The sequence below is a fragment of the Ranitomeya imitator genome, chromosome 8 (assembly GCF_032444005.1).
Source record: "Ranitomeya imitator isolate aRanImi1 chromosome 8, aRanImi1.pri, whole genome shotgun sequence".
NCBI classification, from domain to species: Eukaryota; Metazoa; Chordata; class Amphibia; order Anura; family Dendrobatidae; genus Ranitomeya; species Ranitomeya imitator.
The window spans coordinates 41,770,265-41,788,674 of NC_091289.1; the positions used below are offsets into that span (position 1 = coordinate 41,770,265).

Here is an 18,410-nt window from a genome sequence, read left to right on the forward strand (position 1 = left end):
CGTTCAGCCCCAGGCCGGGCTTCATGGGAGACTTGTCTTATACACTCTATGTAACCAGCGAGCGAACGTCAGGCCTCTACGGGAACTACAATATTACGTGTAAAAGAAAAATATAAAAAAAATACTAATAAAGAAAAAAACGTTGAATCACGTTAAAAAAAACCCTCCTTTTTTCTCACGTCAAAAAATATAAAAGTAATTCAACCCGCTTATTAAATGGCGGGAAAAAAATTACCAAAATTGGTGAATTTTTTTTGGTCTCCAGAAAAAAAAATGCAATAAAAGTTCATCAAAATGCCTTGTGGGCCCCCCAGTAAGGTTCACACGATGAGTTTTTGCTGAGGATTTTTTTTTTACGCTGCGTTTTTTTTTTTTTTTTTAAATTACTTCATGGGTGCAGAAAATCTGCAGCATCAAAAACTGATCAAAAGTCACACTATAGTGTTCGTCAGTATTTTACCTAAGTATTTGGAAGCCAAAACCAGGAGAGGAACAATCAGAGGGAAAGAATAATAGCAACACGTCACCACTTCTGTATTTATCACCCACTCCTGGTTTTGGCTACAAATACTGATGTAAAATACTGACCAAATACTGCTAGTGTGACTGCAGCCGGAGGAGGAATGCATCGAGAAGGCGCCTATAATCCAGGTACTACGACAGAGGCTGCATCTCCTGCAGACATTACGGTAAGGTCACATGACTCCTGTAGGCGTGGTCTGGGTGGCTGCACGTGGTGCTCGGCTTCCTGAGTGTATACATGGGTGAGTGACACCGGAATGTTTTTTTTTATCATTATTTTTGCGGGTGTCGTCTGCGGGTCACTTACAGAAATGACTGTCAGCACCGGTCAGACTCTCTGCACTGACTGACTGACGTCGTCATAAACAGCTCCTCAGTGTGAATGTAATGGAGACGCATTTCTGTGTATTTATAGTCAGAGAATATTAACAACCAATCAGATTCGATCTTTTATTTTGTAAACTGGACTTGAAAAATACAACGTGGATCCTGATTGGTTGTCTGGGCAATTCTGTGTCATCGGCACAATCACATCAGAAGGGGTCTCTCCACTGCCCTCCCCCCTCATTATACCGCGGCCTGCCCCTAAGTGTGGGGTCACTGGGGGTCTCCAGTGTCCAGTATAATAGGATGCCACGTATTCTGCATAGTAGCCATGATGTTACTGGAAGCAGAGCCCTGGAGGGTGTGAACACTTTTGCAATTTTGAATGTAATATATTTTGTAAGAAAAAATATTATAATTGGTATTAAAATAGCACTGTGGGAAAATATTATTGCAGTGCGGGCACATTAGGGAATAGCAGTGATGTTTTCCCTTGACAAAGCAATTTTATATGGTTCTCAGGGTCCCATCACCGCACTGTGTGACCCCAATCCGCAGATTTCAGCCCCTACATGTGGATGAGAAGCTATAGCGTATACAAGCCCACCAGACGCTGAACGATGGCCTCCTGAACACTCACATCCTCACATAGGACACTTAAAGGGGTTGTCCACCTGTGGGGACATTTATTTATTTGAAATGATGTGGGGCTGAAAATCATTTTGGGTTTGCTGCCTCTGTTTCCCGCACATTCAACTTGGATGTGGTCATAAATAAGCTGAGAGGAGCTCAGAAAGAAACAGGTGGAAACTCCCCCATTGGACAGTCAGGAAGGAGCTCGCTGATAGATTGTTGGTAACTCATCTGAAGCTAACAATAGACTGTGTAACACAGGGGCAAATAATGCAAAAAAAAAGAAAACTAATTGCAAAAAATTGTAACCTCTGTTACATGCACTTAAGTTTAAAAAAAATAGTCCCCAAGAAGTGCATCTTAATATGTTTCAATGCAGTCCAGTAGCCGGCAGCGAGGCTTGGTCTCCAGCTTTTCATGTGTTCGGGGTTCTCTTGTGATGAGCTGGAGACTGGTAGGGAGCCCCGCTGAGGGCATTGTGTTTGTGTCGGGAGCCCCGCTAAGGGCATTGGGTTTGTGTCAGGAGCCCCGCTGAGGGCATTGGGTTTGGGTCGGGAGCCCTGCTGAGGGCATTGGGTTTGTGTCGGGAGCCCCCTGAGGGCATTGGCTTTGGTCGGGAGCCCTGCTGAGGGCATTGGGTTTGGGTCGGGAGCCCTACTGAGGGCATTGGGTTTGCTCAGGAGCCCTGCTGAGGGCATTGGGTTTGCTCGGGAGCCCTGCTGAGGGCATTGGGTTTTGCTCGGGAGCCCTGCTGAGGGCATTGGGTTTTGCTCGGGAGCCCCACTGAGGGCATTGGGTTTGGTCGGGAGCTCCGCTGAGGGCATTGGGTTTGATCGGGAGCCTCGCTGAGGGCATTGGGTTTGATCGGGAGCCCCGCTGAGGGCATTGGGTTTGGGTCCGGAGCCTCGATGAGGGCATTGAGTTTGATCGGGAGCCCCGCTGAGGGCATTGGGTTTGGGTCCCGAGCCTCGCTGAGGGCATTGGCTTTGGTAGGGAGCCTCGCTGAGGGTATTGGGTTTGGTCGGGAGCCCCGCTGAGGGTATTGGGTTTGGTCAGGAGCCCCGCTGAGGGCATTGGGTTTGGGTCCGGAGCCTTGATGAGGGCATTGAGTTTGATCGGGAGCCCCGCTGAGGGCATTGGGTTTGGTAGGGAGCCTCGCTGAGGGCATTGGGTTTGGGTCTGGAGCCCTGCTGAGGGTATTGGGTTTGGTCGGGAGTCCAGCTGAGGGTATTGGGTCTGGGTCCGGAGCCTCGATGAGGACATTGGTTTTTGTCGGGAGCCCTGCTGAGGGCATTGGGTCTGGTCTGGAGTCCCGCTGAGGGTATTGGGTTTGGTCGGGAGCCCCGCTGAGGGCATTGGGTTTGGGTCCGGAGCCTCGATGAGGGCATTGAATTTGATCGGGAGCCCCGCTGAGGGCATTGGGTTTGGGTCCCGAGCCTCGCTGAGGGCATTGGGTTTGGTAGGGAGCCTCGCTGAGGGCATTGGGTTTGGGTCTGGAGCCCCGCTGAGGGTATTGGGTTTGGTCGGGAGTCCAGCTGAGGGTATTGGGTCTGGGTCCGGAGCCTCGATGAGGACATTGGGTCTGGTCTGGAGTCCCGCTGAGGGTATTGGGTTTGGTCGGGAGCCCCGCTGAGGGCATTGGGTTTGATTGGGAGCCCCGCTGAGGGCATTGGGTTTGATCGGGAGCCTCGCTGAGGGCATTGGGTTTGATCGGGAGCCCCGCTGAGGGCATTGGGTTTGGGTCCGGAGCCTCGCTGAGGGCATTGGGTTTGGTAGGGAGCCTCGCTGAGGGTATTGGGTTTGGGATACCCTCAGCTGGTCCAGACATCGCCCTCCGTCCATGTGCCGCGAATGTCAGATGTGTGGCTCTGGCCTCAGTGTTATGGGGGGGAATTCACATCAGCCTCGCTGGGGGCAGATCTAACGATGGGATATATGGCGGCTTGTCTCTTTCTGTATTCTTTATTGTATAATTCAATGTTTATTCTCATATATCAGCAGAGGCTTGGCCATGTCTCAGGCCACATTCCACGCTCCTCGGAGGAAGAGGAAGGTGTACGAGTCCTATGAATCCCCCTTTCCCATCCCGCTAGCCCATGATTATTACATGAAGGATTTCCGGATCTGTAAGGGAGAGATTATTAACAATAATGTGATTGTGAGGAGCATGGAGGATATAGAGCTGCTGTATGGAAAGGTAAGAGCATTCACCCCCTGGGAAACTGCTAAGGTAGCCATGTCATGACTCCTGGGCTAACAGACTATAGGCCCCTTACTAAAAGTGCAGCTACTAGGAGAAAATGAATGTAACCTTTCCCGGAAGCCGCCGACTTTCTGTCATAGGGGCGGTGATTGGAGGAGCTTCGCCCACTATAGAGTGAGTGACTGCTGTAGGCCCACCCTGGCACTTTGATTGACAGCTGACTCTGTGGTGCGAACTGTCTAATCGCTACACCTCCATATGTTATTCAGTTTTGCATTACATTCTTTTTTTATGGTGCCACATTGTGACAAATACAAATGTTTCCAAAGGGGTTCCGTCTTCCGTCATTGGTCGAAAAGTTGCACCTGAGCGGTTTTGCCATAGACGACAATGCAGATTGCATGTGACAGCGACCTGCGTGAGGTTTGGCTCTAGATCGCAGCATGCACGATTTACATCCGATGTTTGGATCACACTTGGCTATGTAAGAAAATGAGTGCTTGAGAAACGATTTTCATGTACTCACAAAATGGAGAAGATGGAGACATATTTTTTTCATATCTTCTGATCTGAGAAAATCTGAGTTTTTCTGATCATGCTCTGATCACACTCTGATCACGCTCTGGTCACCCTCTGATCACCCTCTGATCACCCTCTGATCACGCTCTGATCACGCTCTGATCACGTTCTGATCACGCTCTGATCACCCTCTGAGCACTCTCTGGTCACCCTATGATCACTTTCTGATCACGCTCTGATCACCCTCTGGCCACGCTCTGGCCACGCTCTGGCCACGCTCTGATCACGCTCTGATCACCCTCTGATCACTTTCTGATCATGCTCTGATCACCCTCTGGCCACGCTCTGATCACGCTCTGGTCATGCTCTGGTCACCCTCTGATCACCCTCTGGTCACGCTCTGATCACCCTCTGGTCACCCTCTGATCACCCTCTGGTCACGCTCTGGTCACCCTCTGGTCACCCTCTGGTCACCCTCTGGTCACGCTCTGATCACCCTCTGATCACCCACTGATCACGCTCTGATCACCCTCTGATCACTCTCTGGTCACCCTATGATCATGCTCTGATCACTCTCTGGTCACCCTCTGATCACCCTCTGGCCACGCTCTGATCACGCTCTGATCATGCTCTGGTCACCCTCTGATCACCCTCTGGTCACGCTCTGATCACCCTCTGGCCACGCTCTGGTCACCCTCTGGTCACCCTCTGGTCACCCTCTGATCACCCTCTGATCACTCTCTGGTCACCCTCTGATCACCCTCTGATCACCCTCTGATCACCCTCTGGTCACCCTCTGATCACGCACTGATCACGCTCTGATACCCTCTGATACCCTCTGATCACCCTCTGATCACCCTCTGATCACCCTCTGATCACCCTCTGATCACTCTCTGATCACCCTCTGGCCACGCTCTGATCACTCTCTGATCACCCTCTGATCACGCTCTGATCACTCTCTGGTCACCCTCTGATCACTCTCTGGCCACGCTCTGATCACTCTCTGATCACCCTCTGATCACCCTCTGATCACGCTCTGGTCAAGCTCTGATCTCTCTCTGATCACCCTCTGATCACCCTCTGATCACTCTCTGGCCACGCTCTGATCACTCTCTGATCACCCTCTGATCACGCTCTGGTCATGCTCTGGTCTCTCTCTGATCACCCTCTGATCAAGCTCTGGTCACCCTCTGATCACTCTCTGATCACCCTCTGATCACGCTCTGGCCACTCTCTGATCACTCTCTGATCACCCTCTGATCACCCTCTGGTCACGCTCTGATCACCCTCTGGCCACGCTCTGGTCACCCTCTGATCACCGTCTGATCACTCTCTGGTCACCCTCTGATCACCCTCTGATCACCCTCTGGTCACCCTCTGATCACGCACTGATCACGCTCTGATACCCTCTGATCACCCTCTGATCACTCTCTGGTCACCCTCTGATCACTCTCTGATCACGCTCTGATCACCCTCTGATCACCCTCTGATCACCCTCTGATCACCCTCTGATCACCCTCTGATCACCCTCTGGCCACGCTCTGATCACTCTCTGATCACCCTCTGATCACGCTCTGGCCACGCTCTGATCACTCTCTGGTCACCCTCTGATCACTCTCTGGCCACGCTCTGATCACTCTCTGATCACCCTCTGATCACCCTCTGATCACGCTCTGGTCATGCTCTGGTCATGCTCTGATCTCTCTCTGATCACCCTCTGATCACGCTCTGGTCACGCTCTGATCACCCTCTGGCCACGCTCTGGCCACGCTCTGGCCACGCTCTGGTCACCCTCTGATCACCCTCTGATCACTCTCTGGTCACCCTCTGATCACCCTCTGATCACCCTCTGGTCACCCTCTGATCACCCTCTGATCACCCTCTGATCACCCTCTGGTCACCCTCTGATCACCCTCTGATCACCCTCTGATCACGCTCTGGTCATGCTCTGGTCATGCTCTGATCTCTCTCTGATCACCCTCTGATCACGCTCTGATCACTCTCTGGCCACGCTCTGATCACTCTCTGATCACCCTCTGATCACCCTCTGATCACGCTCTGGTCATGCTCTGGTCATGCTCTGATCTCTCTCTGATCACCCTCTGATCACCCTCTGATCACTCTCTGGCCACGCTCTGATCACTCTCTGATCACCCTCTGATCACGCTCTGGTCATGCTCTGGTCATGCTCTGATCTCTCTCTGATCACCCTCTGATCACGCTCTGGTCACGCTCTGATCACCCTCTGGCCACGCTCTGGTCACCCTCTGATCACCCTCTGATCACCCTCTGATCACTCTCTGGTCACCCTCTGATCACCCCCTGGTCACCCTCTGGTCACCCTCTGATCACCCTCTGATCACCCTCTGATCACCCTCTGGTCACCCTCTGATCACCCTCTGATCACGCTCTGGTCATGCTCTGGTCATGCTCTGATCTCTCTCTGATCATCCTCTGATCACGCTCTGATCACTCTCTGGCCACGCTCTGATCACTCTCTGATCACCCTCTGATCACCCTCTGATCACGCTCTGGTCATGCTCTGGTCATGCTCTGATCTCTCTCTGATCACCCTCTGGTCATCCTCTGATCACTCTCTGGCCACGCTCTGATCACTCTCTGATCACCCTCTGATCACCCTCTGATCACCCTCTGATCACCCTCTGATCACCCTCTGATCACGCTCTGGTCATGCTCTGGTCATGCTCTGATCTCTCTCTGATCACCCTCTGATCACCCTCTGATCACTCTCTGGCCACGCTCTGATCACTCTCTGATCACCCTCTGATCACGCTCTGGTCATACTCTGGTCATGCTCTGATCTCTCTCTGATCACCCTCTGATCAAGCTCTGGTCACCCTCTGATCACTCTCTGATCACCCTCTGATCACGCTCTGGCCACTCTCTGATCACTCTCTGATCACCCTCTGATCACGCTCTGGCCACTCTCTGGTCACGCTTTGGTCACACTCAGATCAAGCTCTGATCAGAGTGTGATTAGTATAACCGTCCCGATTCTCTCGGATGAGAGCTATTACAGTCCTATGACCCTAGCCTTACCTTTATTATTCTGTAGGCAAAAACCAAAAGCACAAAATCTTTCAGTTACTACAAAACCAGTCACTTGCCACTTTCCCTTTGACTTTTGGCACAGTTTACTTGCAATCTAAGTCTCCATTTACTGTACATGTCCATGTTTCATGTGTTTGCACTAACCATGCTTTTCACGGGTATAACATGTACACTTTATAGTCTAAGGGCATGTTCACATGTTGTGGATTTCTTTTTTTCTTGGACCGATAACCTGCAAATAAAAAAGTCTGTTTTTTTATGTGACTTGAGAATCAAATTTTTCCAAATCTATTGGTCTGTGGAAAAAAAATACCCTTAATACCATCTGTCTGCTGCCTGTATTTCACTGCCTAAAGCTAAGAGAAGCTTCAGAAACCTCCATCAATTTTTTGAGTTTTTTTTTTTTGTATGTTTGTTTGCATATAAGAAAAACTGATAACACACTGGTGGTAAAAATGACGCAATGACCAAAAACGAATGAAAACTTGATCCTGCAAACCTGTCCTTTTTTTCAAACTGATGTGTGAAAGTACTTTTATGCCGAAAGGTCCTGTAACAAAACCATACACCTTTTGGTCTCTGAGGGACACATTATCTCCCATTTGCACACACCCTTATATGACCAGAAGACCATTGAAGGGGTTTGTTCGATAATCCCTCCATGTGTTGTGACTGTCGAGCAACCGCGAGACATACAGCCTCGGGGACTTGGAACATATTCTTCGAGCACACCGCAGACACTCGGTTAGCACCCGAGCATGCTCAGATAACACTTTATCCTAGCACGTTCGCTCATCACTATTAACTAAGCCTTTCCCTTTGGGCTGAAATGAAGAATTTGGCACGACCATTGTAGGTAAAATATAATAAACTTGCATTTTAGACTCCCAAAAAACGAGATGATCAGAAAATAGGAACCAGACCTAAGAATGGATTAGGAATTGTTATTTTTGTCTTTTTGTCTCCAGGGATATTTTGGGAAAGGGATTTTGTCACGGAGTAGACCAGATTACAACATTGCACAGGAGGAGCTGAGAAGGCGCTGGAAAGGTAAAGCGAATATCACCAGCAGCTTGATATATCCATCAGCAAAGACCATGGGTGCAGAGATTCGGTGCCGATAGGTCCCATACACATGGGACAAATATGGGCTGACGAACGGTTGGGCTTATACTCCATTGATCTTGTCGGATTATTTTACACAATAATACATCCAGAGTGTGTTTGGCCGAAAAAAAATCCAACATGCCCGATTTGGTCTTTTTAACAATGGCGAACGTTCATCGGTCGGCTATTGGTCAAAGATTAATACTCGTTCATTTCACCAAGGCAGCCGACAATCATTCGTTATGGTCAAGATTGCACGTGTAGTGCATGGAGGCCTTAAGGATTTTTTGTCCAATAAATCCACAATCAGCACTGATAAATACGGGAAAATATTCCAACACTAACCCGTGTTCCTCTTTTTCAGATTCCAGAATTAAATTTCCAGTTATTTCATCCATCAAGTAAGTAAATTCTGGCCATAAGTTTATCGCTTTTATCAATAAGATACAAGACTTTTACATAACCCCCTTAATTACCGTAGGCCATAGATCTAATAGGACCACAAATCCATTCAGTCCTCTAGCTTAGGAGTCTGTCCCCACAAAATGACTGTTCACGCCCAGCAAAGGCGCTCCGTGCACTCTTGGCGTGGCCAATCTGTTTAATCCATCTTGCCACCTACTTGTTTTCCATCTATGAACTGGAATGTAAGTTGGTATAAATGCAACATGTAGGAGCGTGTTCACACTGGCCACTAAGCAGACAAAACCGAAGTTAAAAACAAAGCAAATACCCTGCAATAAATAAATACATAGTAATCGTGCAGGAAAATAACAGGGTACTTAGTTAACGTGATTTTGAGAAAAGCCATCCCACCACGTCAAGACGACCCTATTCTGGATGGTCCTAACCTCTGTTATTAAATCGTTACCAAATGTTAAATGTGATTTTTTTTTTTAATCAAAAAACGTAAAAGCCATCCCATCACATCAAGGCTTTTTTGTCTATTTAGTGGCCGCTGTGAACATGCGAGTACATGCTGCATTCATACCAACTTACATTCCATTTAATTTATTTAGGTTTTTGTTTCACGTTTTTGCTCTCTGTGCTATAAGGGGGTGGGCTCCCTTTTCTTTGAGTTGGACATTACGTTTATATAGCTCCCCATGGCTGGGTGTCCATTAGTTGGTGTCTCTGTCCTTCTCGGCATGGTAAGCTTTTAATGCTAGAGGTTAGGACCATCCTGATTAGGGTCACCTTGACGCGGCGAGATGGTTTACATTTTAGTTTTAATCAAAATCACGTTTACTAAGCACCCTATATAATTTTCATGCACTATTACTGTTTATTTACTGCAGTTTTTATGGTTTTATCTTCGGTTTTGTTTGTTTTACATCCATGTCTGCTTTTCTTTGACTATATAAAGTCTGAGCTTTTAATTAAAGAAAAGTAGGATGGAGATTGAGGGATAACAAGTAGATTGGAAGTTGTACTGAACTGCCCAGAACACCTGTGCTAGGTTTGATCAGTCATTTTGTGCTGACAGATACCATTTAGATCTGCCATATATTTCTAAAATGTCAGATAAACGGGTGGTAATAGTACTACTGTGTGTTTAGATCAAAGCATTACAAACTTACCGGTAATAATAGCCGATAATCAGAAATCATACACATCGGCCAGGGGTTTAGATTACTTGTTTATGTGACTTTTTTTATCCATTGATTTTATTCTTTTTTTTACATCATTTTATTAATAATTAATTTGGAAAATGATTCTCTGTTTTTAGGTATCAGCATCACGTAGAATGGGCCAAAGAACTGTTAAGAGGACGGAACATGGACTCAAAGTCAATTGACAAAATAATTGGCGATTACACCACTCCGATTAATCTGCCAGGCGAAAAAGATGAGACTGTAAATTTGGAGGGTGACATAGAGGAGCTACAACCCAAGTCTCCTAATAAGGACTGTGTAGTTCGAGAAGGAGATCCTCATTATGATCCCTTGTCTCAGTATGGCTCCGACCCCGGCGCCAATCACAAAGCCACTCAGCAGGGCAAAGAAGCTCTCGAGAAGACGCACTGCCATAGGCACGATGACCTTATCATCCACTGTGGATGTAAGCCTGAAAAACAGACTGTTCACACTGAGCCTGAAAGTGTAATGGAAGATCGTGGGCACGAGTACGTCATGGTAGAAGAGGAAACTGTAGCGGAGGCTGAAGACATGGAGGAGGACAGAGGTGTAAGTTTTGTGCACAGTGGACCTGGCACTTTACACTGCTGAGCTTTTCCTGTGTTACCCATGAAAATACACATGACCACATTACCACCAACCAGGTTGTAAAAATTGTGTTGAATCTTCAACAATCCTTGTCGAACAGTCGCGGCGACTTGAGCATTTTTTTTTTGAGCACACTGAAAATACTCAATAAAGACATGAGCATGCTCAGATAACACCTCTGAGCATGCTCGCTCATCACTACTCATCACCTTTCTATATGCAAAAGTCAGTCCTCAATGAAAACCTGTCTTGTGTATTTGTTAGAATAAGGGGATGCAGCTCCAGCTTCTCGGTGTAAATGTGAGGCAGCAGGACCCTTCCTGTCTCTCCGTCCTGTGTTTGGGAAATAAGGGGTATTTGCACACGACGCCTTTATTCCAATGGCGAAGCCACCGAGGTTTTCCTAGGTGAAGACTATATGAAAAAGCCTGCGGTCTTTTTCTTGCAGTGCCTTTGCTGGTTTTATTTTTTTGCTCTGCTGATAACTTTTTCTAGTTGTTTCAACTATAAAGAGCAGATGACTTAAAACGAGGCCAGCCGAGGAGTGGAAATCGGACTGCACTCCAATGTCATCCAAGTGCAGTCCGATGTTCTCCACGCACTCATTGACTTGCTTGGCAAAGTGTGCTCCGAATATCCGAGGAATAAAATCAGACTTGTTCCCTGTAGCATAACATTGGACCAGATGCGATCTGATGTTTTGCCGAATCGAACTTGGACTGAAAATTCACTTGTGTACACAACCCTTAAAGAGTAACTACACTTTTATTTTATAATTGATCAATACCTCCTTTAGATTCCTTCTCTCCCAAACACCATGTTGAAAGTGCAGTTTCAATGCCCAGTTCATGCTCCTTTAGAAGCTGCTTTTAATTGCTGCTTAGCAAGATCCGTACACTGTATGCAAACAATCTGCTATGGGACTTTGTATGCTATCTTCCCTAATGCAGGAGATTGAATGGGAAAGTCCTATACGCAGTTTGCATGGAGGCAATGTAGGGATCTTTGAAACAAGATGGCAGCATCGTCTTTGGGAAAGAAGGAGGAATAATAAGGTAATAAAGTATAGCATACAAATTTATAATTTGATCTCTAACTATATACATTGATTTGCTCCCATTATTTAGGAAGTGAAGAAGTTGCAGTTGGTTTGCCACCGGAATCCATTCAGAATTTTGGAGTATTTACAGTTAAGCCATGAAGAAGTAAGAGTGATATTCCCTCCAATGCTTCGTGTAGAATCATAGAACATTTATATTACTTAGTCGTTTCATAACACATTGTCTTTTAGGCCTTCTTCCTAGTATATGCCTTGGGGTGCCTGTCCATCACGTCTAAAAAGGTAAGATGTATTGAGGTGGTCTTAGACGTAACACAACACTCCAGATACAAATCCAAGGGGGGATTTATCATCATGTTCCCCTCCAATGTGTTTCACCTACTGTTGGGTCTTTATCATTCCCTTTAAAACAGTTTTCTGGTGTAACACAAACAAAAAGTTGCACATTTTTACATGCACCATATTTGTGATTATTTTCCTGGAAACTGGTATTTTTTATGGTGAAAATATTTTCTAGTCAATGGCCTCTCACTAAATTATGCACTTTTTACCCCAGTGAAGAAACACTCATCTTTGTCATCAATTCCTCCCAGTCTGTCAATTTATCCAGAAGATTTCTTTAAAAGCTATGGACCTTTTACCTAAAAAAATGTTTCTTTTTTAACATATGTTAATGTTTACCTTTTAGGTAATAAAATTGCAGCCAGCAATTGTCATTCCTTTATTCATTTTCAGCCTCCCCTAATATGCCGTTTGCAGCCTGATCCAAGTTTCTGATTTTTCTCGTGCGTGTCCCTCCCTGTAGTACCTGCTCAGTGTGAGCTCTGTGTGCTGCTTTCTTCATCTTCACTTGTTTTTATTTATCAGCAGAGCTCCAGTACCTAATTTATTTCTTCACCATGTGCTATTCTCTCTTTTTGTAGCTTTTTTTTCTCTGCCCTCCATGAGACTATACATGCTTTCCCCACTTTCTGATGTAACACAAACAAAAAGTTGCACATTTTTACATGCACCATATTTGTGATTATTTGACTAGAGGCTGGCATTATTTATGGTGCAAATATTTTCTAGTCAATGGCCTCTCACTCTCTCTGCCCTCCATGAGACTATACATGCTTTCCCCACTTATCTACTGCGTACATACTCTCCATTCTTGCTATCTGTAACACTGAGAAAAGGGAGAGGATCTTTTAACATTTCTACAAAGCTCTCGAATTCATAAAAGACTTACAGACCTTTGTGAGAAATGTCCTATATTCAGCCGAAAAGTTTTGCTGAAACGATGCTTTCTCCATTCACTCTCATTAATTCTAGCTAGATTACCCAGTAACCCCCACCACAGAATTGCTCATTTGGAGTCCTTTTAAGTAAGGATATTTGAGGTTCTGCTGTGCCTCGTCCACTCCATTACCTGTTATCACGGGAGAAAGTACAGGAATAGTGGAGATAGTGAGGAAGTCATCAAGATGAAGGAGGAACGTGCTTCTCATATAGGAATACATTTAAAGGTAGCTAAATTCAGAATAATGTAATTTGCTATAGTTTGTAGTGTCTTTTACTCTATTAGAGGGTTATTTCCATCTTTCTAGATGGGTGTTGTCTGATAAATCGTGTAAAACCAAGCACTTTTGCAATTTACTGCTTATTAAAATCTGTTGCCATTCTTGAGATATTAACACTTTTGTTTTGTTTACAGCTCGTTGCCTAGGTTACAGACCACCGCTGCTGTCTAGCTTGTAAGCACAGCACCGAAGATGGATGAGGCCGATGGCTAGCAATCTTGTAAGCACTGCTTAGGTTCTGCTGTCTAGCAGCGGTGGTCGGTCTCCAAGACGATGAGCTGCAAGCAAAAGTGTTCATATCTCAAGAATGGCTGAAAATTTTAACAAGCAGTAAATTGCAAAATTGCTTGTCTTTATAAGTACTATCTGACAATACCCATATGTGAGGATGGAAATAACCCGTTAAATGCATGTGTTGTCTGAAAGAAAGTCTCTTTGGTTTACCTTGATTTACTGTCCAGCATATACCTGTATAATGTAGAATGCCAATATTTAACCCTATTACACCATTTAGAATTAATATCGTTTGTTTTTTTGTATTTTTTTTCTAGGAACCTTTAACTATAGTAAAACTGTGGGAAGTGTTTAGTTCAGCACAGGAAAACTTCCAGACGCGTTATATGGCGTATCACCACTTCCGATGTAAGGGCTGGGTGCCCAAAGTGGGCCTGAAGTATGGGACTGACCTGTGTAAGTCAATCGCACACCTTTCCATAGGTGACCTGTATTTTTCCCATGTGATGGCTCATAGTCCAGCAGTGCAATAAGGTCCAGCATTGTAAACATTATATCTCGGCTACATATACATGGCGCTATAGAAAAACGTATGACTGAATCGCGGCAGTTTCTAACATGGTGCTCAGGTTAGTTGTTAATTTTGACAGCTGAGATCACGAAGTCTTCTATCCCACAGTTTGCTCAGCATTCCAGAAAATTGATTTCATACTTCTTTCTCCTTCGCCTCATTGGGGGACACAGGACCATGGGTTATGCTGCTGTCACTAGGAGGCTGACACTAAGCTGAGACAAAAAAAGGTTAGCTCCTCCCCTGCAGTATACACCCTCGTACTGGCTTCCAGACACCCAGTTTAAGCTTAGTGTCCGTAGGAGGCACACTGATTTTTAATTTCACGAATTTTTTCTTTTTTATCTTTTCCGGACGAAGGGGGCGACGGGTCCTTTCAGGGTCCGATCTCCCCCGAACCAACAACAGGCGAGCACGGGAGTTCTCCTCTCCGTATCCTCTCCTGCGACGTGGGAGCCACTGCCTGAGCTGACATTTTTTGGGCGACGGTTTCTCCCCTAAATGGGCCCCGATCTCCCCTTTTTTATACAGACGAGCACTGGTGTTTTCCTCCAGTACCCTCCTCTGCAGCCAGGCCCTTTTTTATTGCCGGACATATGCCCTGTCCACCAGGTTCTACCCTCGGCTGTACAGTGGCCCTATTCCCCGTGGCGTCCGTGCAGACCACACTGCATCACCAATGTTTCTGTGTGACTCAGGTGGTGGACGGTTCCTCTCCACCCCTCTCTCTAGGGGCTGGTGGATTGAGGCTTCCCAACCCCTGCACCGTCCCAGCTATTCTCCCAAGCGCTAGATTCCTCTCACCTCCACAGGGGTAAGTGTTCCGTGGGGGATGGGGGGGTCTCAGCGGTCCGGAGGGCTCCTCCTCAACCTGGCACATTGGCGGGCTGCAGCGCAGTATGGTGGGCCGAGTCGTCGGCCCTTTGCGGCCGCGCGCCGGGCCGGGGCCGCAAATTTAGTCCCCGGCTTCGGCCTGGCCGCTGGTCGCCGCCGATAGGCTCCGCCCACTGCTGCGCGTCATCGGCGGCGCCGCCCCCGGTCCCTGGCGCTTCTCGCAGCCGCCGAGATCTCCCCCCTGATCTCGGCGGCCATCTTGGTCCTCACAGACACGCCGCAGCTCAGCTCTGCCGCATCTCGGAAGCACAGCGCCCACGTGCAGCTAGTTCCCTGTCTCTGATTTCCCAGCCGGCTTCCCAGGACAGCGGGACACAGGACCGGGGTAAGGAGACATCGTCAGCTTCTCCTCTGCAGCGCCGCCCTCTGCTTCCCAGGCCAATTTATAGCCCCTGTGGCTTTTTGTGCATTAGAGTCATGTCGCAGACTAGATCTAAAAAATCCTCTAAGGTGCATACAACCTTTTTTTCTGCGTGTACCACCTGTCAGGTCCCTCTTCCTAGGCCTCAAAGTTCCCCCCTCTGTTCTGCCTGCGATGCCCCATGTGCCCAGGAGCCCTCCACCGCCACCGACTCTGGCGTACCTAGTCCCCCCCCGTGGGTCGCTTCTCTCTCTCAATCCGTGGATTTTTTAGCCAACGCCATCAAATCCATTCAAAATCCTCCTGGGGAACGAGGTAACCCGTTACAGGCGTTAAGAGATCCCTCCATAGCAGGGGAATCGTCGGTCAGCAGGGGCCGCTCTCTCCATAAAGAGGCTCGGTCTTCCAGAAAACGGATCCGCACTACCTCTCCTGAACGCTCTCCCCGCCGCTCAGAATCTGACAGCTCCCCCTCTCGCTCACCCTCTTTGGGGGCTCACAGCGCTCCCGACTCTGAACATGAGTCTGAGGTATCATTGGACCCGGAGGCTCCGGAGTTCAGAGCTACGGTCGACTCCCTCATTGTAGCAGTCAATCACGCTCTTAAGGTGGAGGATGACGCTAATTCCGCTCCGGAACACGCGGTCTCGTTTACCAGATCCAAACGTTCCCACAAATCCTTTGCCTCACATCCAACCTTTCTGGATATAGTCAGGCGTCACAGGGAGCATCCAGATAAGCGGTTCACGGGTAAAAAGGATCTGCTATCAAAGTATCCCTTCTCAGCGGATCTCGTGAAAGACTGGACGGATCCTCCTTTAGTAGATCCGCCGGTCTCACGCCTAGCTTCCAAAACGCTTCTTTCAGTCCCGGAAGGCGCGTCAATTAAGAGCCCCACCGAACGCCAGATAGACTCGCTAGCTCGTTCGGTGTATGAAGCCTCTGGCTCTTCCCTGTCCCCCTCCTTCGCAGCGGCTTGGGTGTCCAAGGCTATGGTTTCCTGGGCGGATGCTCTAGCGAAATCCATTAACGAACAGGACCTCCCGTCCGAGATGGCGGACCTGGCTAAGCAGTTAGCCATGGCTAGTGATTATGTGATGTTCGCATCCCTCGACGCGGCGAACTGCGCAGCATCCGCGGCTTCCAACGCCATCGCTATTAGAAGGGCTCTTTGGCTCAGAGATTGGCGTGCAGATTCCTCCTCTAAGAAATCTCTGATCTCCCTCCCTTTTCAAAGCGGGCGGCTTTTCGGCGAAAAGCTTGACCAGCTTATTTCCGACGCCACAGGGGGAAAGAGCAAGTTCCTTCCCCAACAGAGGCCCAAGGCAGCCTTCCAGCGCCAGCCTTACTTTCGCTTTCGGCCCTTTCGTACCAGCTCAGCCTGGTCCAATCCTACCGGTCTTCCCAGATCGGACCGATCCGCTCGCACCGACAGAGATGCTCGTCCCTCCTTCAGGCCTATTCCTTCCTGGCGCGGGAAACCTAGACAACCCAGATCCCGAGGGTCCAGACCTCCCAGATTCTCGTCTCAATGACTCGGGAACGGCGCCAGTCGATACCATCAGAGTAGGCGGCCGTCTGCTCCTTTTTCAGCAAGCCTGGCTCTCCGTCGTGCACGACGAATGGGTCAGGGATCTGGTATCGTCAGGTTACAAGATAGAGTTCTCCTCTCCTCCTCCAACTCGGTTCTTCCCCTCTCGTCTTCCCAGCTCGGCAGCTCAGTCTCGCGCCCTTCTTTGCGCCATTCACAGCCTCCGCCAGAGCGGGGTCATTGTCCCGGTCCCGGAACACGAGAGGTTCAAAGGTTTCTACTCAAACCTCTTCGTCGTGCCAAAGAAGGACGGAAAAGTGCGGCCCATTTTGGATCTGAAGCTCCTGAACAAGTGCGTAAGAGTCCGGCACTTCAGGATGGAATCGCTCAGATCGGTCATCTCTTCGATGGAGAGAGGGGAATTTCTAGCCTCGATAGACATCAAGGATGCCTATCTTCACATTCCGATTTTCCCGTCTCATCAGAGGTTCCTCCGCTTTGCCATTCGGGAGGACCACTTCCAGTTCACGGCTTTACCCTTCGGTCTCGCCACGGCGCCCAGGGTATTTACCAAGGTCATGGCGGCTGTCATGGCCATCCTTCATTCTCGAGGAGTCGTCGTGTTTCCTTACTTAGACGATCTCCTCATAAAGGGCCCGTCTTTTCAAGCCTGCGAGTCAAGCGTCCAAATTACCCTGGATTCTCTTTCGCGCCTAGGTTGGTTGATCAACTGGGACAAATCCGCTCCCGTTCCGGCCCGTCGGATCTCCTTTCTGGGAATGATCCTGGACACTTCGAGGGGACTGGTCTTGCTTCCTCGGTCCAAGGCCCAAGCGCTTCAGAAGGGAGCCCGAACGCTCTGTCATCCCCGCCCGCGAACCATTCGGTTCGCCATGAAGATCCTGGGAAAGATGGTTGCCACAATCGAAGCAGTTGCTTTTGCTCAACTCCATCTCCGTCCCTTGCAACAGGCTTTGCTGGACAACTGGGACAGGAGTATCTCATCTCTCGACCACCCTTGCCCCCTGTCCCCGCGGGTCAGACAATCTCTCGTATGGTGGACCCTGGGCCCATCTCTTCTCCAGGGGAAGTCCTTCCTCCCGATCCGCTGGTTAGTGGTAACTACCGACGCCAGTCTTCTTGGCTGGGGGGCGGTGTTCCTCCACCACTCTGCCCAGGGCCGATGGACAGTTCGGGAATCCAAACTTCCCATCAACATCCTGGAGATCCGCGCTATCAGACTTGCTCTGAGTCGCTTTCACGCCCTGCTCGCGGGTCACCCAGTACGAGTCCAATCGGACAATGTCACGGCGGTGGCCTACATCAACCACCAGGGGGGTACCCGCAGCAGGGCAGCGATGCAGGAAGTCTCCCTCATCCTTCGTTGGGCCGAAACCAACCATTCCATCATCTCTGCGGTGCACATTCCGGGAGTCGAGAACTGGGCGGCGGACTTCCTGAGCCGCCAGGGCCTTGCCTCGGGGGAGTGGGAACTCCACCCAGAGGTTTTTCTCCAGATCTGTCTTCGCTGGGGGACCCCGGACGTGGATCTGATGGCGTCCAGATTGAACGCCAAAGTCCACAACTTCATT

The 18,410-nt window shown here is 48.6% G+C and overlaps 1 protein-coding gene across 2 annotated transcripts in view; it reads left to right on the forward strand.

The window, feature by feature from the left end:
* Positions 1-709: 709 nt before the first annotated feature.
* Positions 710-18,410, forward strand: part of TSEN2 (tRNA splicing endonuclease subunit 2) — a 35,176-nt gene continuing 17,475 nt past the window's right edge. Inside the window, exons 1-8 of one of the 2 annotated variants that reach the window (XM_069736783.1) lie at positions 710-764; positions 3,478-3,676; positions 8,242-8,323; positions 8,745-8,781; positions 10,110-10,566; positions 11,733-11,810; positions 11,897-11,947; positions 13,779-13,917. In XM_069736783.1, coding sequence (XP_069592884.1) covers positions 3,491-3,676; positions 8,242-8,323; positions 8,745-8,781; positions 10,110-10,566; positions 11,733-11,810; positions 11,897-11,947; positions 13,779-13,917 — 1,030 coding nt within the window. In that variant the 5' untranslated portion in view covers positions 710-764; positions 3,478-3,490. The remainder of the gene's footprint in view (positions 765-3,477; positions 3,677-8,241; positions 8,324-8,744; positions 8,782-10,109; positions 10,567-11,732; positions 11,811-11,896; positions 11,948-13,778; positions 13,918-18,410) is intronic. The other variant, XM_069736782.1, reaches the window with a different exon arrangement.